Raw genomic sequence first — 18,460 nt, 5'->3', positions numbered from 1 at the left:
ATCAATCTAGGGTTGGGTAGCGTTTGGGTTCTTTCCGATACCGGTGCTAAAATGATACTTTTAAAACGGTGCCGGGGTCTAAATGGTGCCTGAACCGATACTTAATAAATAAAATAGCGCACAAGACGACTGTGACATGCAAAAGCCGTATGGTCAAATTTAAATTAGTTATTTAAATTATATTAACTTTACTTATAACAATAACTTATTTCACCAGTGAGTTGCTGTTAAACGACAAAAAGAAGAACCACTAGATGGGAGAAGGTACTTTACAACAACAGCTTGAGTTTCTCAAAGTGCAGCTAGTGTCCTCCGTGTCTTTAGCTGCAGACTGTTGTACGTCTCGGTGTTGGAATCCTCTTCAGTGAAATACTGCCACACGTTTTAGATGTCAGTATTTTAATTGTTTCAGCCAGCTACTAGCTAACGTTACCTGTGTCCAAGTGTAATGTTAACTAGCGTCACGTGCCGTGATGATTCTGAGAGCAAAGCAAGCATTTAAGTAACACCGAAATGAGGCACTGAAATTTGCATTGTCATTCGCTCCGGTAGATACCGGTCATTTAGGAAAGGTTTCGGTACCCAACCCTACGCAAATCAACAGCATTCTGTTTTTGTCTACATAGGATGGTTGACTTTTTTATTTATTTATTGCTTCTCTTTACTTCTTCTGTACTCGTTCTGTTGTAGCTCTGACAGAGCTGAGGGCAACTCAGCCCCAGGTTTGGACTCCGACTTCATCTCAAGCTCAGACCCCAGTTCAGCCAGCTCAGACACCTGCATCAGTCTCCATACATTCACCCGTTTCCTCTCTGCCTCAAGCATCTCTTCCTCCTCAAGCTCAAGGACACGTCCAGCCCCCCACCGTTGTGTCTGTGCAGCAGGTCACTCAAATCCCAGTCTCAGCTGTGCAGGTTCATATGGGACTACCGGTCTCTTCTGTTGTTTCTACTGTCAGACCTATGCAGCCTCAGCTCCAGCCCCAAGCCCATTCTCAACTTCAACCCCAGCTTCAAGCCCAAATCCGTGCTCAGATTCAGGTCCAGCCCTTTGGCCAAGTCCAACAAATGCCACACATTCAAGCACAAGCCCAAAACCACCCCCAGGTCCGAGTTCAGTTTCAGCCACAAACTCAGCAGCCACCCCAAGCCCAGCTACAGCCTCAAAATCAACCTCAGGTGCGGTTTCAGTCCCAAACCCCCAACCAAACCTTGCCCCAGGTCCAGGTCCAGGCCCAGGCCCAGCTCCAATCAAGGGTCCAGCCTCAGTACCACCCCCAGGTACAGGCTTCATTTCAAACACCGGCTCAGACCCAACTACAGGCTCACCAACAGCCTCAGGTCCAATCTCCACCCCAGGTTCAGTCTCAGGCCCAAACTCCGCTACAGAACCAGATCCATACCCAACTCCATCCCCAGGTTCAGGTCCAGTTCCAGCAACAGAGCCCGATTCACCCACAACCTCTGGCCCTGCAGCAACCCCAGGTCCAAACTCAAGTCCAAACCCAGCCCCAGTTTCAAGTCCAGTCGCCACAGCAGACCCAGGTCCAGCAACAGCTTCAGGTCCAAGCCCAACCCCAAGTCCAAGCTAAGCTCCAAGTCCAGTTCCAGCCTCAGAACAAAACGCAAGTTCAAGCACAGCCTCAGCTTCAGGTCCAGTCTCCAATCAGGCATCAGCTCATCACCGTTCCGGGCATCCAACAGCCTGTCCAGCTTCTTTCAGCTCTGCCGCCCCACGTTGCTGCCCAGATCCAAGCCCAAATCCAGGCACAGGCACAGCAGCAGGGCGGCACGGTTCCACAGCAGATCAAACTGCAGCTGCCTATCCAGATCCAGCAGACAGGGGGGCAAATTCAGGCCCACCAGATCCAGAACATGGTGACCATACAGGCACCAGCGAGCGTCCAAGAGCAGCTCCAAAGGATGCAGCAGCAGCAGCAACAACAGCAGCAGCAGCAACAACAGCAGCAGCAGCAGCAGCAACAACAGCAGCAGCAGCAGCAGCAGCAACAACAGCAGCAGCAGCAGCAACAACAACAACAACAACAACAACAACAACAGCAGCAGCAACAGCAGCAACAGCAGCAGCAGCAGCAACAACAACAACAACAAAAACCAAAGAAAAAGAAACACCACGAGGCTAAAAGGGAACAGAAAGAGCAGATTCTACAGGCAGTTAGCCCCGGGGATGGCATGCAAAAACAGGTGTGACTAAAAAAAAAAAAAAATTCACAATGATTCCTTTCTTACAGCATCTAGAAACTTAATATTAACGGAAAGTGTTTTTGTTGTCAGGTGGTAGTGAAGCAGAATGCTACAGCAGAACAGCTGAAACAGAGGAAGGGCCTGGCTGCAGCTGAGCGAGAGGAGAACCAGAGGTTTGGGACTTAATAATCACAGAAATGTGGCACTTTATGTCAAAAGTGTATATGTCCTGTGGATGACAGTAGTATTTATGTTTTTAGTTAAACTTTATTTTACCAGAAATATTCCCGTTGAGTCCAGGCCAAGACGGCAGCATAAAAAGTTTCACATAAAAGAATAAACGGACTTAAAATAAAATGGAAAATTACATCAAACAATGAATTTGCAATGTTCAGTAACGGGACATGTACATTAAGTGGTCATTAAATAGTCCTTTAACCTGTTTTTATAATCTTTCATGCATAAAATAAAAGTATATTCATGGTATTGACGGCTTTTCCCTCCATGTATCCTGATATAAAAGCTTATTGAGTTTTTTCCCCATAACTGCACCACCAACTGAACAACAATGACTCTAGCGCCCTGCTGTCCTCTGTTTACAGAATGATAGTGTGCAACCAGGTGATGAAGTTCATCCTCGACAAGATTGAGAAGGACGAGAAGCAGGCAGCTAAGAAGAGAAAGAAGGAGGAGGTGGTTGAGCAGAAACGCTCCAAACAGAATGCCTCCAAGCTGACTGCACTGCTGTACAAGCACAAGGAACAGCTGAAGGCGGAGATCCTGAAGAAGAGGGCACTGCTGGACAAGGAGCTGCAGCTGCAAGTGCAGGTTAGCACACAGTCTGCCTTCATAAGATGGTTGTGTATAGAGTAGTCTGGATCAACGGAAGTACATTTCCAGGATAAAGGCCGACATCCAGCATGTGACTTAAGTGCCATACGTCGGGCCCCTTCCGCTCTCCGTGTGTTGCCATTCTCAAACTGTGTTCACTTCGGGAAACAACAACAACCTTGAAGCTAGCAAGCTATGTGCTGAAAATGGCAAGTTTTAAAGTGCTCATATTATGCTCATTTTCAGGTTCATAAATGTATTTAGAGGTTATATCAGAATAGGTTGACATGGTTTAATTTTCAAAAAACACCATATTTTGTTATACTACACATTGCTGCAGCTCCTCTTTTCACTCTGTGTGTTGAGCTCTCTGTTTTAGCTACAGAGTGAGACCTCTCACTTCTGTCCCATAGCTAGCTAATCAGGAGCAGAGTATGAGGGCGTGCCCTGACAGTACCTAGGTAAGGACTACTAGCCAGTCAGAAGCAGAGTATGAGGGCGTGCCCTGACAGTACCTAGGTAAGGACTACTAGCCAGTCAGAAGCAGAGTATGAGGGCGTGCCATGCTAGCAGCTAGGCGAGCATTATAACGTGTGTTCCAAAGTGACCACGTTTGTCTCTGAATTAAAGGCTGGACTACAATAGAGCTGTTTGGAGCAGTTTGTGAACAGAGTTTTCTGTTGGAGATGGTAAGTCCCTTTAGGGGGGACTTTGGGCTTTTTCACTTTGTAAACCTATAACATGCACAAAAAGATATACAACACAATAAAGGAAAGGGAAAAAGCCAAAAAGCAAAATATGAGCACTTCAAGAAAAGTTTTGATCGTGCAACAAGGCAGGCCTGCTTGTTTTTTTTTCGGTGAATGATTGGTTAGGTTTACAAAGAATATGTTTACGGTATTTATTATCTAACTGGGTTTTGGGACAAATTGGCAGAATTGCTATGGCGATAACACTGGTATAATCAAAGTGAGGCTCACGTTACTGTATTGTTAGTTAACTTCATTTAATATTTGATGTGGCGTTGCCTTTGCGGGCTGCAAATGTTTCACTGAAAAAAGTTCCTACCCCAGACTATTTTGCAGAGCCACCGTCGATTGTGATTGGTATAAAGAAATGCAAACAACCCAAAGCGTTTTGTCCTATCCCAGGATGTATCTGTGGTGTAGCCAGACCTTACTCCACAGCGCTGTGGCAATAAGTCTGGCAATGCGAGACTATGTATATTGAGTATAAGCTGTCCAGGAATCCTTTTTATAAGGCATAAAATTCAGAGCGGAGATACTAACCTTGACGTTACATATCTGGTCTCCTTCTCAGGAGGAGCTGAGGCGGGACATAGCCAGACTACAAAAAGAACAGGAGAAAGCCAGAGCTGCCATCGTCCAGGCTGCTGCAGCAACAGTCAAGGCAGCCTCTTCCCACTCCTCCCATCCCTCCCACTCTACACATTCCTCTCACAGCACCCACACGGCGACCTCGCCCTCCTCATCCCATAAACGTAAGCGGGAAGAGGAGAGAGACAAAGACCGAGACAAAGACCGAAGCAAAGACCGTGACAGGCATCACGAGAAGAAGCGGGACAGGGATAAGGACCGAGACAAATGTAGAGACAGAGACAAAGACAGAGACGGGGATCGAGAGAAGGAGAGAGAGCGAGAGCGGGACAGACATCGGGACAGAGACAAGGACAAAGACAGGGACAGAGACAAGGACGGAGATTCCAGCTCATCAAAACACAAAAAGAAGAAGAAGCTCTCTTCTACCTCAAAGGATCACAAGAAGGACACCAAATTGTACTGTATCTGCAAAACGGCCTACGACGAGTCAAAGTAAGCTCTCTGGAAAAAAACCAACCGTTGTGATAGAGAGGAAAAGTCCCTCCCATCCGGTGGACCTCATGGGACCTTATTTCAGGAAAGAATATGTATGGTAGTGAACGGGAAAAGATCCCATTTAAAAAAAAAAAATTACATTTTGCAGCTGAAGAAAGTCAGTTTGTCAGGTTTGTTGTAGTACCACTTAGTTTTCTGTTAAACCGCTCAGTGAACCACATCTCTCGTCTCCCATCATTTATGTCACCTTGCTGCTGCTCGACTTGCTCGCTAGCTAGCTAGCTAGCTTAGCTCTGTTCCACAACACATGTAACGTTATCTTATGTGATGTCTTTTATCCAGCGAAGTTTTATCAGCCGACAAGCGAAAGAACGAGCAAGCTCCGTTGCTCGTGTAACTTTACATCCCGGTACAAAACGCATAGGCATCGTAGCTTCAGAGAGACGTCACTTATTTGGCATCTGGGTGAGTAGGCTTTCTAATTGCGTATTTTCACAGACTTCTACTTCAACAGTTTCATGACAAACTTTCTTGACTTGCAAAATTATCCTTTAAATTGACAGACATCATGTTTAATTCATGGCTCCATTTGATTAATTCATGGCTCAATTCAAACGGGGATAATTCACTAACGTACAAATTGTTTCTGAATAAGGGGTCCCGTGGTGGTCAACAGGAAGGGGAGGAACTTCGCCTCTCTATTGTATTACAACATTTCACTGCAACGAGTGTTGGCCGGGTTAGCTCAGTTGGTAGAGCGACCTGTGACGGTTTCCTGCATGTCTTCCCCTCCTCTCTCCCCCCCCCCCCTTCATGTCTCAGCTGTCCTATCAATCAAAGGCGGAAATATATAAATAAATAAAAATGATAACATTTCACTGCGACGCACTCGTGATGTCGGCATGAAGATTTAAGTGATACAAAAAATGAACAATCTGTCCTCCTCTTAGGTTTTACATAGGGTGCGACCTGTGCTCCAACTGGTTTCATGGCGCGTGTGTTGGCATCACAGAGAAAGAGGCCAAGAAGCTGGAGGACTTTGTGTGCAACGACTGTAAACGTGGTCAGGAGGGAGGAAGCAACGAGGAGTTGTACTGCATCTGCCGGACGCCGTACGACGAATCACAGTAAGGCTCCTCCTAAATACAGTCTTGTATAAAAAGTACTTGAAAGCAATACTTGAGCAAAAGTACAAGTACCAGACTTTGATAGAAGTTAAAGTCACCTTTTAGAATATTACTTGAGTCGAAGTCTTAAAGTATGTATAGGATATTTACTGTACTTGAGTATCAAAACATTTGATGAACATGTACTTAACTATTAGAATTAAAGTAAAAAAAAGTAAAGAAAAACTTTGATAATGAACTGTGTTGTGGCTTCCTTATCGCAAAGCATAATAGTCAGGGTTTCCACACCTTAAACTTCAAAGTCTGACATCAACAGAGAGAAAAACAGAATGTTTAAGTGTTTGTTCACTCCAACGTACGAAAACATTTCTTGCAAGTGACGAAGACGCTGAGGGGAAATGTAGCGGAGTAAAAATATACATTTTATTTAGGAAAAGTAGTGGAGTAAAAGTGAAAGTTTTCAATAATATAAACGACGACGTAAAGTACAGATACGTGAAAATTCTACTCAAGTACAGTAACTAAGTATTTTATACATATGGAACCTTTTCATTGGTTCGCGCTAACTGCCATGTATCCCATCTCTTCCCCCCCCCCACACACACACACACACACAGATTTTACATCGGCTGCGACCGCTGCCAGAACTGGTACCACGGGCGCTGCGTCGGCATCCTGCAGAGCGAGGCCACTCACATCGACTTGTACGTCTGCCCGCAGTGTCAGTCGACAGAAGATGCTATGACGGTCCTCACGCCGCTCACTGACAAAGACTACGAGGGCTTGAAAAGAATATTACGCTCGTTACAGGTATGGAACCCATGTGTGTCAGGCTGTCGTTAACTTATGTAATATTTATAACATTAAATGTAACAGCAAGATATAAAAAGTGCTTAACAAGGAAGAAATATAAATAACAAGAAGCAGTTAATGAATGGAAATGACCAAATTCAGAAACAACTGTTAGTATAATATAATCAACACTAGAAATAATTATTAGTAAATAAATATTTGCCTTTTTGTGATTTTCTTCTGTAATATATCCATCTTTTATGATACTAACTAGCTTTTTCACATGACCCTGTGTTGTGTATAGTGGATATCATAAAGTAGTCGTGGAACATGTCCTGCGATATACAACATGTCATTATTATATTTCAACTCTTCAAACCACTGGTGGTGGAAACGTATGTTGAGCATGGATGAAATTGAAAAAGAAATGTTCATATGGCCTCTACTCAACGCCGTAATGATCTTAGTAACACAGATAAATATTATGAGGTCTTATTGTTGTCAAAAGGCCTGGAACTGTACTCTCAAATAGCTTGAGGAAATATTCAGAATAAATGAGAGATGTTATATTAACTTCGAGGGTGTGGCTTCACTCTCAACACAGTTTGCTTTACAACCAGAAATCCTAAGAAACAATTGCATTGCGAGAAATTCTGGAAATAATTTATAGTCTTTCTGGGTTTTGGTATTATCGGTACTCATTTTGAAAATGTGTTGTGTAATCATTTCTTGTTTTGTTCAACAGTCTCATAAAATGGCATGGCCGTTCCTTGAACCGGTGGATGCCCACGACGCTCCTGATTATTATCGTGTGATCAAGGAGCCAATGGGTGAGAACAAATCAAAGTGACACACACACACACACACTCTTTACCCAAACTCGATTGGACCCAATTCAACCCGGCCGGGGCTGTAATTTCTTGAAATCGCCCCGGGCTTGAATCAGGTCGGGCGCACACAATTTTCCCAGTGTTTAAATGCAGACCTTTATAGTCTATGTAACACTTTTACAGTGGAAGTTTGGGTTTTTAATCAGGCTGGGGCAAAAACTGCTGCCATGGCTCGGGCTCGGGTTAGGCTTAGACAGAAACTATGCTGGTTGATGTGGGTCGGGCCTGTTTTTTTTGGGCCTGATCGTAGCCCTTAGGCAGACGCACGTTCCCTAAAATGATGAAACAATCCAGATAAGTGGCCAGGATAGCTCAGTTGGTAGAGCGGGCGCACGTATGCAGAGGTTCATGCCTCGATGCAGAGGTCCGGGGTCCTGGTACGATTTCCTGCATGTCTTCCCCCTCTCTCTCCCTTTCATTGCTTTCCTATCATTAAAGGAAATAATCCAAAAAATAATAATAATAATCCAGATAAAAAGATTCAAATCGTGTGGCCGGGTTAGCTCAGTTGGTGGAGCAGGCGCACGTTACGTGTACATGGAGGTTTATGCCTCGACGCAGAGGTCCAGGGTTCGAGTCCGACCTGTGACCATTTCCTGCATGCCCCCTCCCTCTTTCTCCCTTTCTCACCTAGCTGTCCTGTCCATTAAAGGCAGAAAAGCCCCAAAAAATAATCTTAAAAATTAAAAACGCTCTACATGCTGTTTATTTCACGATATTTTGGAACGTAGGAAATGGTTTTTTTTTTGGGCGCATTTTAGGCCTTTATTTGACAGGACAGCTGAAGACATGAAAGGGGAGAGAGAGGGGGGGAATGACATGCAGCAAAGGGCCGCAGGTCGGAGTCGAACCCGGGCGCACTGCGTCGAGGAGTAAACCTCTATATGTGGGCGCCCGCTCTACCAACTGAGCTATCCGGGCGCCCGGAATGTAGGAAATGTTGTGTGCGTTCTGTAAATAAATCCCGTATTTCTCTGTCCCTTGTAGACTTCTCCACGATGGAAACCCGTTTGCAGAAGCGACATTACCACAAGCTCACAGAGTTTGTGGCCGACGTGACCAAAATCTTCGACAACTGTCGCTATTACAACCCCAACGACACGCCCTTCTTTCAGTGTGCCGAGGTGCTTGAAGCCTTCTTTGTACAGAAGCTTAAAGGTTTCAAAGCGAGCAGGTAAGGTCAGGTGCTCTTACTCCTGCAGACTCTGGAGGTTCCTCAGTTTCTCTCTTCCTTTTCCCATGCTTATGTTGTGTGTGTGTGTGTTGTAAAGCGTTGACGCTGGCCTCACCGGCTGTCATGTCAGTCTTTTCTTGATTTATGCATTTATGCCTATCATTCACTTTTTACTTTTGTTCATATCACCGGCATGTGTAGTACGTGCTATTTTGCAGTAGAATGTGCTTTACCTGTAGACTAGAGTTGGCTTTGAACTGTCACCGTTGCTTGGCCGTACTAAAACCAACCGAGCTGACACATTTAGACGATTTGTCCGATGTCTTAACAGAACTTTAGCGCCGTGTGACCTCTGTATCTGTGTGCCATCTTGCATTTGTGTCTGTTCACCTTTGCTGCATGCCTTTGATTTATGCCATCCCATTTTCTTCTTTCTTACAGATTGTCAGATTCTTAAGTGGGCCAGTCTAGCTGGAGTCTGGACTGGATGCTGGGGGTCTTTAGTAATAATGACTTTCTGTTTCCAGAACCGCAAAAGAAAACACATTAACAATGAAAAAACACGCACACAAACACCAAATGGGCTTTCAAGTAAACACCACCAATTTAACATGTTTGGTAACCATAAGAATATTCAGTTTAATCACAGAATGGCAGCCATGTTGACTTGTGTTTATCATGTAATCCAGGGACATGCTTTCTTCTCATCATTTCCTTCAATTTGGCCTTCAGTCCATCACAGTAGCTAGCTTCAGAGGGATTTTAAATGCATTTTAGTTCCTAACTTGTATTTATTTTCTGTTATACATCTGAGTTGGATTGGATAGCGTCTTGACCTTTTTGGATATTAAAAAAATATATATAAAGCTGCATATTTTATTACACAGAGATATTTATGAGATGCTTTGTACGTTACATCCCTGTTGACTTTGACTGAGCTGGTTGTTAAGGTGGTTGTCTTGAATGTACATACTTTTTATCATGTACAGTGGTTGTAAGATATATCTAACACTGTTTGAATGTTTTAAATAATTATGAAAATCATTTTAGACGGTATTATTTTATAAGACTAAAATGTACTACAAAGAGTGAAGCGTTTGAGCTCGTCCTGTTCCTAACTTCACAAAGTAACCTCAGTTTTGTAGTTGTGGAAAGTTTCTTTAAGTAATAAAGGCATTCCCAATAAATTACACCCAACATGGCTGCAGGATCGACCCATTTGCATCCTCTTTTTTTTTTTTTTTTGTCGAGATGTCATAACAATAAACAAACGATAAAGCGAAAGGGCTCTCAACTTTCCCCTCTCTCTGCATTCTGTAGGTCTCATAACAACAAGCTACAGTGTTCGTCAGCCTCTTAGAGAGCATCGTACATTGGTCAAACAAAATGCACTTGCCAAGAATATGGCTTTTCTGAACTGTAACTCTGTGACAGACTCTGCCTCACGCTGTGTTCGGGATCCGCTCCTTCTGACGGTGCAACCAGCACTGCTGCTTTCACAGAACTGTTCAGGCAGAGCTGCCTTCTGCCCGTTTCAGCTCTAAAGGGACCTTTTTTTTGGACCTGTCTTAATCAGTTGGACCGTACTGAGGAAGCGTGAGCAACTGAGGCATTTCAGAAGAAAGTTTACCTCGGAGAAAAGACTCTTAAGGAGCTCTCATATTTCCACGTTTATTATTTTTGTGTCTTTTTTTCTTTTTTGTTCAAAAAAATCCCCTCAGGCCATCCTTGTCCAATATGTCCATAATGTCCAATGAGAAATAAGAAATTGAATACTGACACACACTGGCTGAGTTTTACGGAGCATAATGTGTCAGGACTTGTGTGTCTAAATTCTGATATGTGGAACAATGTTTTTTTCCTCTCCCATTTCCTCTCATTGTTTAGTCTGAAGTGGCATGAAAGACAGTCATACTAAATGAGTGGACATCCGTAGTCTGCTTGGATAAACCTCTATAACCTACTGAAAGTACAGTAATGAGATATAGTAGATGGATGGCTCTGCAGTAGTCACTGACTGGGAATCATGAAATTATGTATTTGTAAAAGAAAAAAAAAATATTGTCAGATTTTCACTTGATTTCTTTTTCTTTTTTTTGTATTACATCTGAAGAAATATTGATGTATATGGAACTTAATAAAATGGAAAAGACTGATTTCTTCCTCGTGTTTGTGGCTCACAGCGACACATGCGTATGGAATGACATTTTTATTCAACATTAAGTATGCATACTGTAAATGAATAAATATGCCTAAGGAATGCATCCTGGAATAAATAAATGAGGCAATACATATATGAAATAGTCAATATAGTTCAATAAATAAATAGGGTTTTTTTTTGTGTTTTTCAGAGGATGTTTTTCAAAGGACTTTACATGACATTACATTACATTTTATTACATTACATTACATGTCATTTAGCTGATGCTTTTATCCAAAGCGACTTCCAATTAAGTGCTTTCAACCTTGAAGGTGCAAACTCCAGAAAAAAAGTAGTAAGTGTAAGTACATTAGCTCTAAATAGGTAATGCTACAAAGAGCTATATCAAAGTGCAGCATCAAGAAATATATATATATATATATATATATACATATATATATATATATATTCGGCAGAAGATGCGTAGGCTTTCGGCCGTCCTGATGTCAACAGGGAGCTCATTCCACCATTTAGGAGCCAGGACAGCAAACAGTCTCTCATTTCTTTGAGAGATTAGTTGACCCTCGCTGTGAGGCGGCAGCAAACAGGTTGGCTGATGCAGAGCGGAGCGGGCGGGTCGGGGGATCGGGTTAGACCATGTCCTGGATGTGAGCTGGGGCTGATCTGTTCGTGGCCCTGTATGCAAGTACTAGTGTATTGAAGCGGATGCGGGCAGCAACTGGTAACCAGTGACTTATTATATAAAAGTCCCCTGAAATAAATAAAAGTAGTCATTTGGAAAAAGGTCCATTTTAGGACAGCTGAAGACAGGAAAGTGGTAGAGAGAGGGGGAATGACATGCAGTAAAAGTCCCTGCGTTGGAATCGGACCCCGCTCCATTTGTTTATTGAAGTATATTAACATTTATATATTTACAGTTATATTTTTATTTTCTCATTTATTTATTTTAGGATGTATTTAATAGGCTTATGTATGTATTTATTTAAAAGTGTATTTCTTTATTGGTTTATTTGATAGGGACTATGCATATTTCTGAACATAGGACTGACATAGAGACAGCCAGCAGTCACACAGCACTCATTCACTATAAATTAAAAGGTACACATAATGGTGACATATACATTAACAAACAAACAAACTAAACTAAACTAAACTAAAATACATGATGACAAAGACATTATTCATCCACCTCTATACCTGCATTCAATTTAAAATGAATAAAATGGCATTCCATACTTGGAAATGTTTGCATATACAGAGCAGCAGCTCAATAATTGCGATATAAAACAAGGAGACAGATTCATTAGAATAAAAGATTAAGAACTGACAAAACATGAAATAGGTTTACATGTCTTCAAATTCGCTGCAGCAGTGTATTGGTTACAGACTCTTAAGGAATGCTTAAAAACATCAGAAATAGGAAACATTCCTGATTTATAAATATGATATTTCCCTATCCCTCCAAAGAGGTTTAACTCAAAAGCCGTTCTGTAATTAGTATGAGCTGATACATATAAAACCATGTTTTCAGAAAGATACATGTATTTTCCGAACAACTAAATATTTAAAAAGTAGCCAGTGTAATTTAAGATTTCAGATTTACAAAATAGCTGTAATCCAATTTTTTTTGGGACCGTTTAAATAATTTCCCTGTAAGAGTATCATGACACTAGAAATGCGCCGATCCGGGAACAGTTCATCCCTCGCAAAGGTCCATTGAAAAACAATATAAAGACGGCAGAAAACCGACCCAGAGTCGGATTTAACCATAGAATTAAAATCACACGGAGATATCGCGATGCTACTACGTAGTGACGACATGTCCCGTGAGCCCTGTGATTTTTTGAAACGTTCCAATGAACGGAGGCGGTTGGATGCTTTTGCTCGAACGGCCCAATCAGGAGGCTTTGTTGCAGGAATTTAAAGGTCTGTGCGGCACTTTTTGGGTACTATAACTTTTTCTCGAGGACCAGGTAAGCTCGTGTTAACTGCTCATGTAGTTTGTTTAAAAGAATGGCATTTTATATTTGAAAAAGATACGTTTTTTTTTTTTTCCATGTTTCGTGCTAGCTATTTCCAACTTTAGCCAGCTGTCAGTAGGCCTATTTTTACTGTCAAACCGACGGTCTGCTTAGCTAGACATGTTGGTCATTCGCCTCACGAGGCACCTCGAAATAACTTTTTACATGTTGTGCAGGGATAACTCCACCAGACTTGATTTTAAACTGCTGCTACGCCTCCTTGTCACTTGAAAATGTCTGAGAACGTCGAACGTCTGAACAAGTTCAAGAACAAAGGCAAAGATGCCAATGTGAGTTTCCTCGAACAAGTATTGAGTTTGGCATCATATCAGCATCGTTGTCAACGAGTTTTGTTTGGAAAAAAAACCCCTAAAATGTCTGACTTAATTTGAAATGAACGCAGGAACTTCGACGCAGGAGGGTGGAGGTGAACGTCGAGCTCCGCAAGGCGAAGAAAGATGATCAGATGTTCAAAAGAAGAAATGTGGCTGCGTTTCCTGACGATGCGACTTCTCCTCTTCAGGAAAGAACCCAAAACTGTCAGGTAGGCCTTTTTTTTTTTTTTTAAATCCTTATTTAAATTCAGATAATGTTTACTCTATTGTTTAATCTGTTGTTGCAAGAATTCAATGATATTTATATCCAGGGGGTGAACCAAACCCCCAGTTCCAAATAATGTCGGTTCTACTTATCGCTTCCTCAACCACTACCTATATCCTGCAAAACCATCCAAAGAAAAAGGACTTTACTCAGCAGCTCTACTGTGATCTTTGACTGTTGGTATTACTGAATTGAAATACATTGATACCATACCAAATTGATTAGACAAATTGGAGCTGCAAACATTAACTAGTTGGCCACTAAAAATTCTCTTGATCCCAGCTTCCTAATCACGATTATTTTCTAGTTTCGTCACTCCTTTGACGGTAAGCTAAATATCATTTGAGGACATCATCTTGGGCTTTGGGAAACAGACATTTGTAGATGATGTATTCATCCTGATATTTTAGGCATCCAGTAGCTTTAACATGACAAAACGCAGATCGATCGATCGTCTGGTATGGACTGACCGTGTGACGCAATGACCATGGTAAGGTGCTATGGGAGAGTGGGTGCAATGGTGGTAGTGCAAAAGTGCAGGGATTGAACAGTGCAATAGCTTATTAAAAGTTAACTATGAAAAGACAAGAATGTAAACCTAATAGAATTGCTTGATAAACAAGAGAAGAAATAATATAAATTTAAAAAAAAAAAAAAAAACAGGGAATAGGTTATAAGACTACAGTCCAGATTGTGTAGGAGGGCTAATATACTCTATGAGACAGTCAGGTGTACACCGTTTACTGGCATTTTACCAAACTAATCAAGAAAATAATCCTTAGTTGCAGCGCTAAAACAAAGAGGAACTAGTGCAACAGCATAAACCCCACCCTCTATTTACTACAGTTAAACCAACTTATTACTTTTTTAAAGTATCAAAACTTTAAACATTCATGAAGTAGCAGGGATATTGCATTTGTTTGCATGTAAACCCATTCATGTTGTCCACCTCCTGTGTATTCCTTTGTTTTTTTAAATCATTGCTCATGTTGTGACCATCGGCAGGCCTTCAGACAGTGGACGGTTGAAGAGATTCTCACAGGAGTGAACAGCGGTGATGCTGAGTCTCAGCTCCAGGCTACACAGGCTGCACGGTAATAACAGTTTATCAAATATCTCTGTAAATTGAGCTTTACTGCACCTTAAAGGAACACACCGACTTATTGGGACTTTGTCTTATTCCCCGTATCCCCCGGAGTTAGATAAGTCCATACATACCCTTCTCATCGTTGTAACTCTCTGACGGCCCCACCGCTAGCCTAGCTTAGCACAGATCCTGGAGGTAACCGGCTCCATCTAGTCTACTGCTTTCAATAAGTGACAAAATAACGCCAACATGTTCCTATTTACATGTTGTGATTTGTAGAGTCACAGCGTGTACAAATAACAAGGTCACATGAGACACAGCCATCTTCTAACCGTATACAAACTGGGAACTATATTCTCAGAAAGGCGAAGCACTGCTACTTGGGCGGAGGGATTAGCGCAACACCTGAGAAGCACCGTTGTTACACTCTGCTCTTCACCACGGGACTTCTCAGGTGCTGCGAGCAAATCACTCCGCCCAAGTAGCAGAAGTAGCAGTGCTTCGCCTTCTGAGAATATAGTTCCCAGTTTGTATACGGTTAGAAGATGGCTGTGTGTCATGTGACCTTGTTATTTGTACACGCTGTGACTATACAAATCACAACATGGAAATAGGAACATGTTGGCGTTATTTTGTCACTTATTGGGAGCAGCAGACTAGATGGAGCCGGTTACCTCCAGGATCTGTGCTAAGCTAGGCTAGATGGAGCCGGTTACCTCCAGGATCTGTGCTAAGCTAGGCTAGCGGTGGGTGCATCAGACAGTTACAACACGCACGGAGATGAGAAGGGTATGTATGGACTTATCTAACTCTGGGGGATACGGGGAATAAGAGTCCCAAGTCGGCGTGTTCCTTTTTTAAAGACGACTGACTGCCATGTGACTCAACGTTTACTGTACTCTTCCTGAATGCAGTAAACTTCTGTCTCGGGACAAGAATCCTCCCATTAACCAGATGATCAGTGCTGGCCTGATCCCCAAGTTTGTCGCCTTCCTGGGGCGGGCGGACTGCCATCCAATCCAGTTTGAGGCTTCCTGGGCTCTGACCAACATCGCCTCTGGGACGTCCGATCAGACGGCGGCAGTTGTTGAGGGCGGGGCCATCCCTGCCTTCATCAGCCTGGTCACATCCCCCCACCAGCACATCAGCGAGCAAGCAGTCTGGGCCCTGGGAAACATCGCTGGTAATTGGCAGAATTTATTGATTTGGTTGTCGTGAATGTTTGGTGATAAGCAAAGGTCATAAATATTTAATTTTTCAATTTTCTTTTTTTTTCTTCCCCTATTTAGGTGATGGATCACCCCTTAGAGACAGGGTCATCAAGCATGGAGCTGTGGCCCCTCTGCTCACTCTGCTGGCAGTTCCTGACCTGTCTGTATTACCTGTGAGTGTTCTTTTTAATCATATTGCATATCATCTGTATTCTTAAATGTGTTTTTTTTTTTTTTTAATTCATGTAATGTCAGAAAACGATGCTCTTGAAATGGTCAAATGTATTCACCTCACTGCCCACTAGAGGGTGCTGTGACTCTACCAAATGCTGCTTAACATATTTTGATGCCTGGCCTTCTCTTAAACTTGATTTCTTTGCAGACCGCGTACCTGAGAAATGTTACATGGACGCTGTCTAACCTCTGCCGCAACAAGAACCCCTCCCCCCCGATGAGTGCAATCCAACAGATCCTACCCACTCTGGTTCGTCTACTACACACGGATGACCAGGAGGTGTTGGCTGACGCGTGTTGGGCGGTTTCGTACCTGACGGATGGCTCTAATGACCGCATCGAGGTGATAGTCCAGGCTGGCTTAGTTTCTCGCCTGGTGGAGCTGCTTGGAAGTGAAGTGCTCCCCGTCATTGTACGTATACGATCATTCTCTCTTTTTCTTTCAATAAGTGCTTCCGATGTGTCAGAAGCGTGATGGTTGGTTCTTGTAGAATAACCCCTTATTTCCACCCTTCCTTGCCTCAGACCCCAGCGCTGCGTGCCATCGGCAACATTGTGACTGGTACAGATGAGCAGACTCAGGTGGTGCTGGATGCCGCCGCCCTGCCCATGTTCCCCAAGCTGCTGAGCCACAAAAGAAACAACATTCAAAAGGAGGCAGCCTGGACTCTGTCCAACATCACAGCAGGGAAGGACACCCAAATCCAGGAGGTCATCAACGCAGGCCTCGTTCCATACATGGTCAATACGCTTGTGGAGGCAAGTTATTTAATTTTTTTTTGGTTGGATTTAGGGCTATGATTATCTACAACAAAAAATAACCGCCAGCTATTTTAATACATTTTTCACACAAGTGCATCTTTCCAGCTCTTTTTTTTTTTTTTTTTTTTTTTTTTTTAAATCGTGTAATTGAATATCTTTTTGGGTTTTGGACAAGACATTTAAAGACATTCCTTTGGGAAGGACAGTTTTACCTAGTTTCTGATATTTTGTAGACTGTGTACCCAGATGCCTACATGACTCGTTTCGGACTATGTGGCTGATCATGTCCCTTCTCTTTTCTCTGCAGGGTGACTACAAGACTCAGAAGGAGATTGTGTGGGCTGTTACGAACTTCACCAGTGGGGGCAATGTTCAGCAGGTGGTTTATCTCGTTCAAGCCAATGTGCTTGAGCCTCTCCTGGATCTGCTCTCCTCGAAGGACAGCAAAATTGTCCTCGTCATCTTGGATGCCATTACCAATATCTTCATGGTGAGTGCATTTTCATGGAAAAAGTGGAGATGTGTGTTATCCGTTTTGCCCGATCTGATAAGTCAGATTTTTATTTATCATTGGACGTGACAAGATGGCTGTGAAATACTTCTGCTGGTGTGTGTTTTCCTACCAGGCCGGGGACAAAATTGGGGAGTCGGACAAGCTGAGTCTCATGATTGAAGAATGCGGCGGACTGGACAAGATTGAGGCTCTGCAGTCTCATGAGAACGAGATGATCTACAAAGCATCCCTCAACCTGATTGAGAAATACTTCTCTGGGGAGGTAAGTGTCTCTGAAATGTTTGAACTGATTTTAAAAAAACTTTGAATGTCCATGAGTGGTCTTACTGATTTTTTACATTTGTTTCTTATTTTTAAAGGAGGAGGAGGTGCAGAGTGTGGTCCCAGAAGCTACCGATGACGGATATGCGTTCCAAATCAGTGAAAACAAGAGCACTTTCCATTTCTAGATAACTTTCTAATAGCTCTACTCTCACCTGTACTGTACCCTCTTTGCTACCGTTTGTCCTTTTCTTCATGTAATTATCACTGTTTTTGTATGTATTGTACATACTGTTTTATTACGACAAAACGTGATTGTAAATAAAGTTGTCAGATCATGTTGTTTTCACCATCAAGGGTATTTACTTTGTGTTGAATCGGTCTGTAATTACTAAATGGTAATTTTCTTCCCTTCACAAAGCGTTTCAATAGTTCATCCTGTGTGATTAGCCAAGCCGTGTGTTATCTTTGATGCTTGCTCATCCTAACTCAGTTCTACTCTGACCAAATTTACCTTTTATGATTCCATTAACTTGCCAGTATGGCGAGCAATAAATCCTGCAATGTCACACATGAATCCATTTATTTTTTTAATCTGGAAGTAGAGGCACTTTGCATTGATGAATGTCCACAAGTTCTGGTATTTAAAGAGCTAAAGTGTACAAATGGAAGTTTTAGCTTCTAACATTGACATGTTTACATGCACAAAATTGTGTATAGTTTAAAGTCTAGGTAGCCAAATGGTTTGCTGCCCAG

At 42.6% G+C, this 18,460-nt stretch overlaps 2 protein-coding genes across 4 annotated transcripts in view; both read left to right on the top strand.

Annotated features, from left to right (window-relative positions):
* Positions 1-11,009, top strand: part of bptf (bromodomain PHD finger transcription factor) — a 35,288-nt gene extending 24,279 nt beyond the window's left edge. For all 3 annotated transcript variants that reach the window (XM_078270294.1, XM_078270292.1, XM_078270291.1), the window contains 9 exons: positions 691-2,204; positions 2,295-2,377; positions 2,807-3,032; positions 4,356-4,867; positions 5,821-5,997; positions 6,615-6,807; positions 7,535-7,619; positions 8,667-8,853; positions 9,295-11,009. In XM_078270294.1, the coding sequence (XP_078126420.1) occupies positions 691-2,204; positions 2,295-2,377; positions 2,807-3,032; positions 4,356-4,867; positions 5,821-5,997; positions 6,615-6,807; positions 7,535-7,619; positions 8,667-8,853; positions 9,295-9,310 (2,993 nt within the window). In that variant the 3' untranslated portion in view covers positions 9,311-11,009. The remainder of the gene's footprint in view (positions 1-690; positions 2,205-2,294; positions 2,378-2,806; positions 3,033-4,355; positions 4,868-5,820; positions 5,998-6,614; positions 6,808-7,534; positions 7,620-8,666; positions 8,854-9,294) is intronic.
* Positions 11,010-12,895: 1,886 nt separating this feature from the next.
* On the top strand, positions 12,896-18,060 carry kpna2 (karyopherin alpha 2 (RAG cohort 1, importin alpha 1)). Its single transcript, XM_078270297.1, has 11 exons — positions 12,896-12,987; positions 13,212-13,325; positions 13,439-13,579; positions 14,641-14,729; positions 15,637-15,905; positions 16,012-16,106; positions 16,316-16,579; positions 16,693-16,926; positions 17,237-17,419; positions 17,556-17,705; positions 17,803-18,060. The coding sequence occupies exons 2-11, from the start codon at positions 13,269-13,271 to the stop codon at positions 17,890-17,892; spliced, it is 1,572 nt and encodes a 523-aa protein (XP_078126423.1). The 5' UTR covers positions 12,896-12,987; positions 13,212-13,268; the 3' UTR covers positions 17,893-18,060.
* Positions 18,061-18,460: the final 400 nt, after the last annotated feature.

This window comes from Sander vitreus, chromosome 15 (genome assembly GCF_031162955.1).
Source record: "Sander vitreus isolate 19-12246 chromosome 15, sanVit1, whole genome shotgun sequence".
Classification (NCBI taxonomy): Eukaryota; Metazoa; Chordata; class Actinopteri; order Perciformes; family Percidae; genus Sander; species Sander vitreus.
The sequence above is the reverse complement of the archived record's forward strand: the minus strand, read 5'-3'. Positions and strand labels throughout refer to the sequence as shown.

Excerpts from the sequence above, each read along its gene's own strand:
- kpna2 (XM_078270297.1), top strand. The coding sequence starts at position 13,269 with ATGTCTGAGAACGTCGAACGTCTGAACAAGTTCAAGAACAAAGGCAAA. Across the intron at positions 17,420-17,555 it reads CCATTACCAATATCTTCATG|GCCGGGGACAAAATTGGGGA; the intron begins GTGAGTGCATTT and ends TTTTCCTACCAG. Across the intron at positions 17,706-17,802 it reads AGAAATACTTCTCTGGGGAG|GAGGAGGAGGTGCAGAGTGT; the intron begins GTAAGTGTCTCT and ends TTATTTTTAAAG.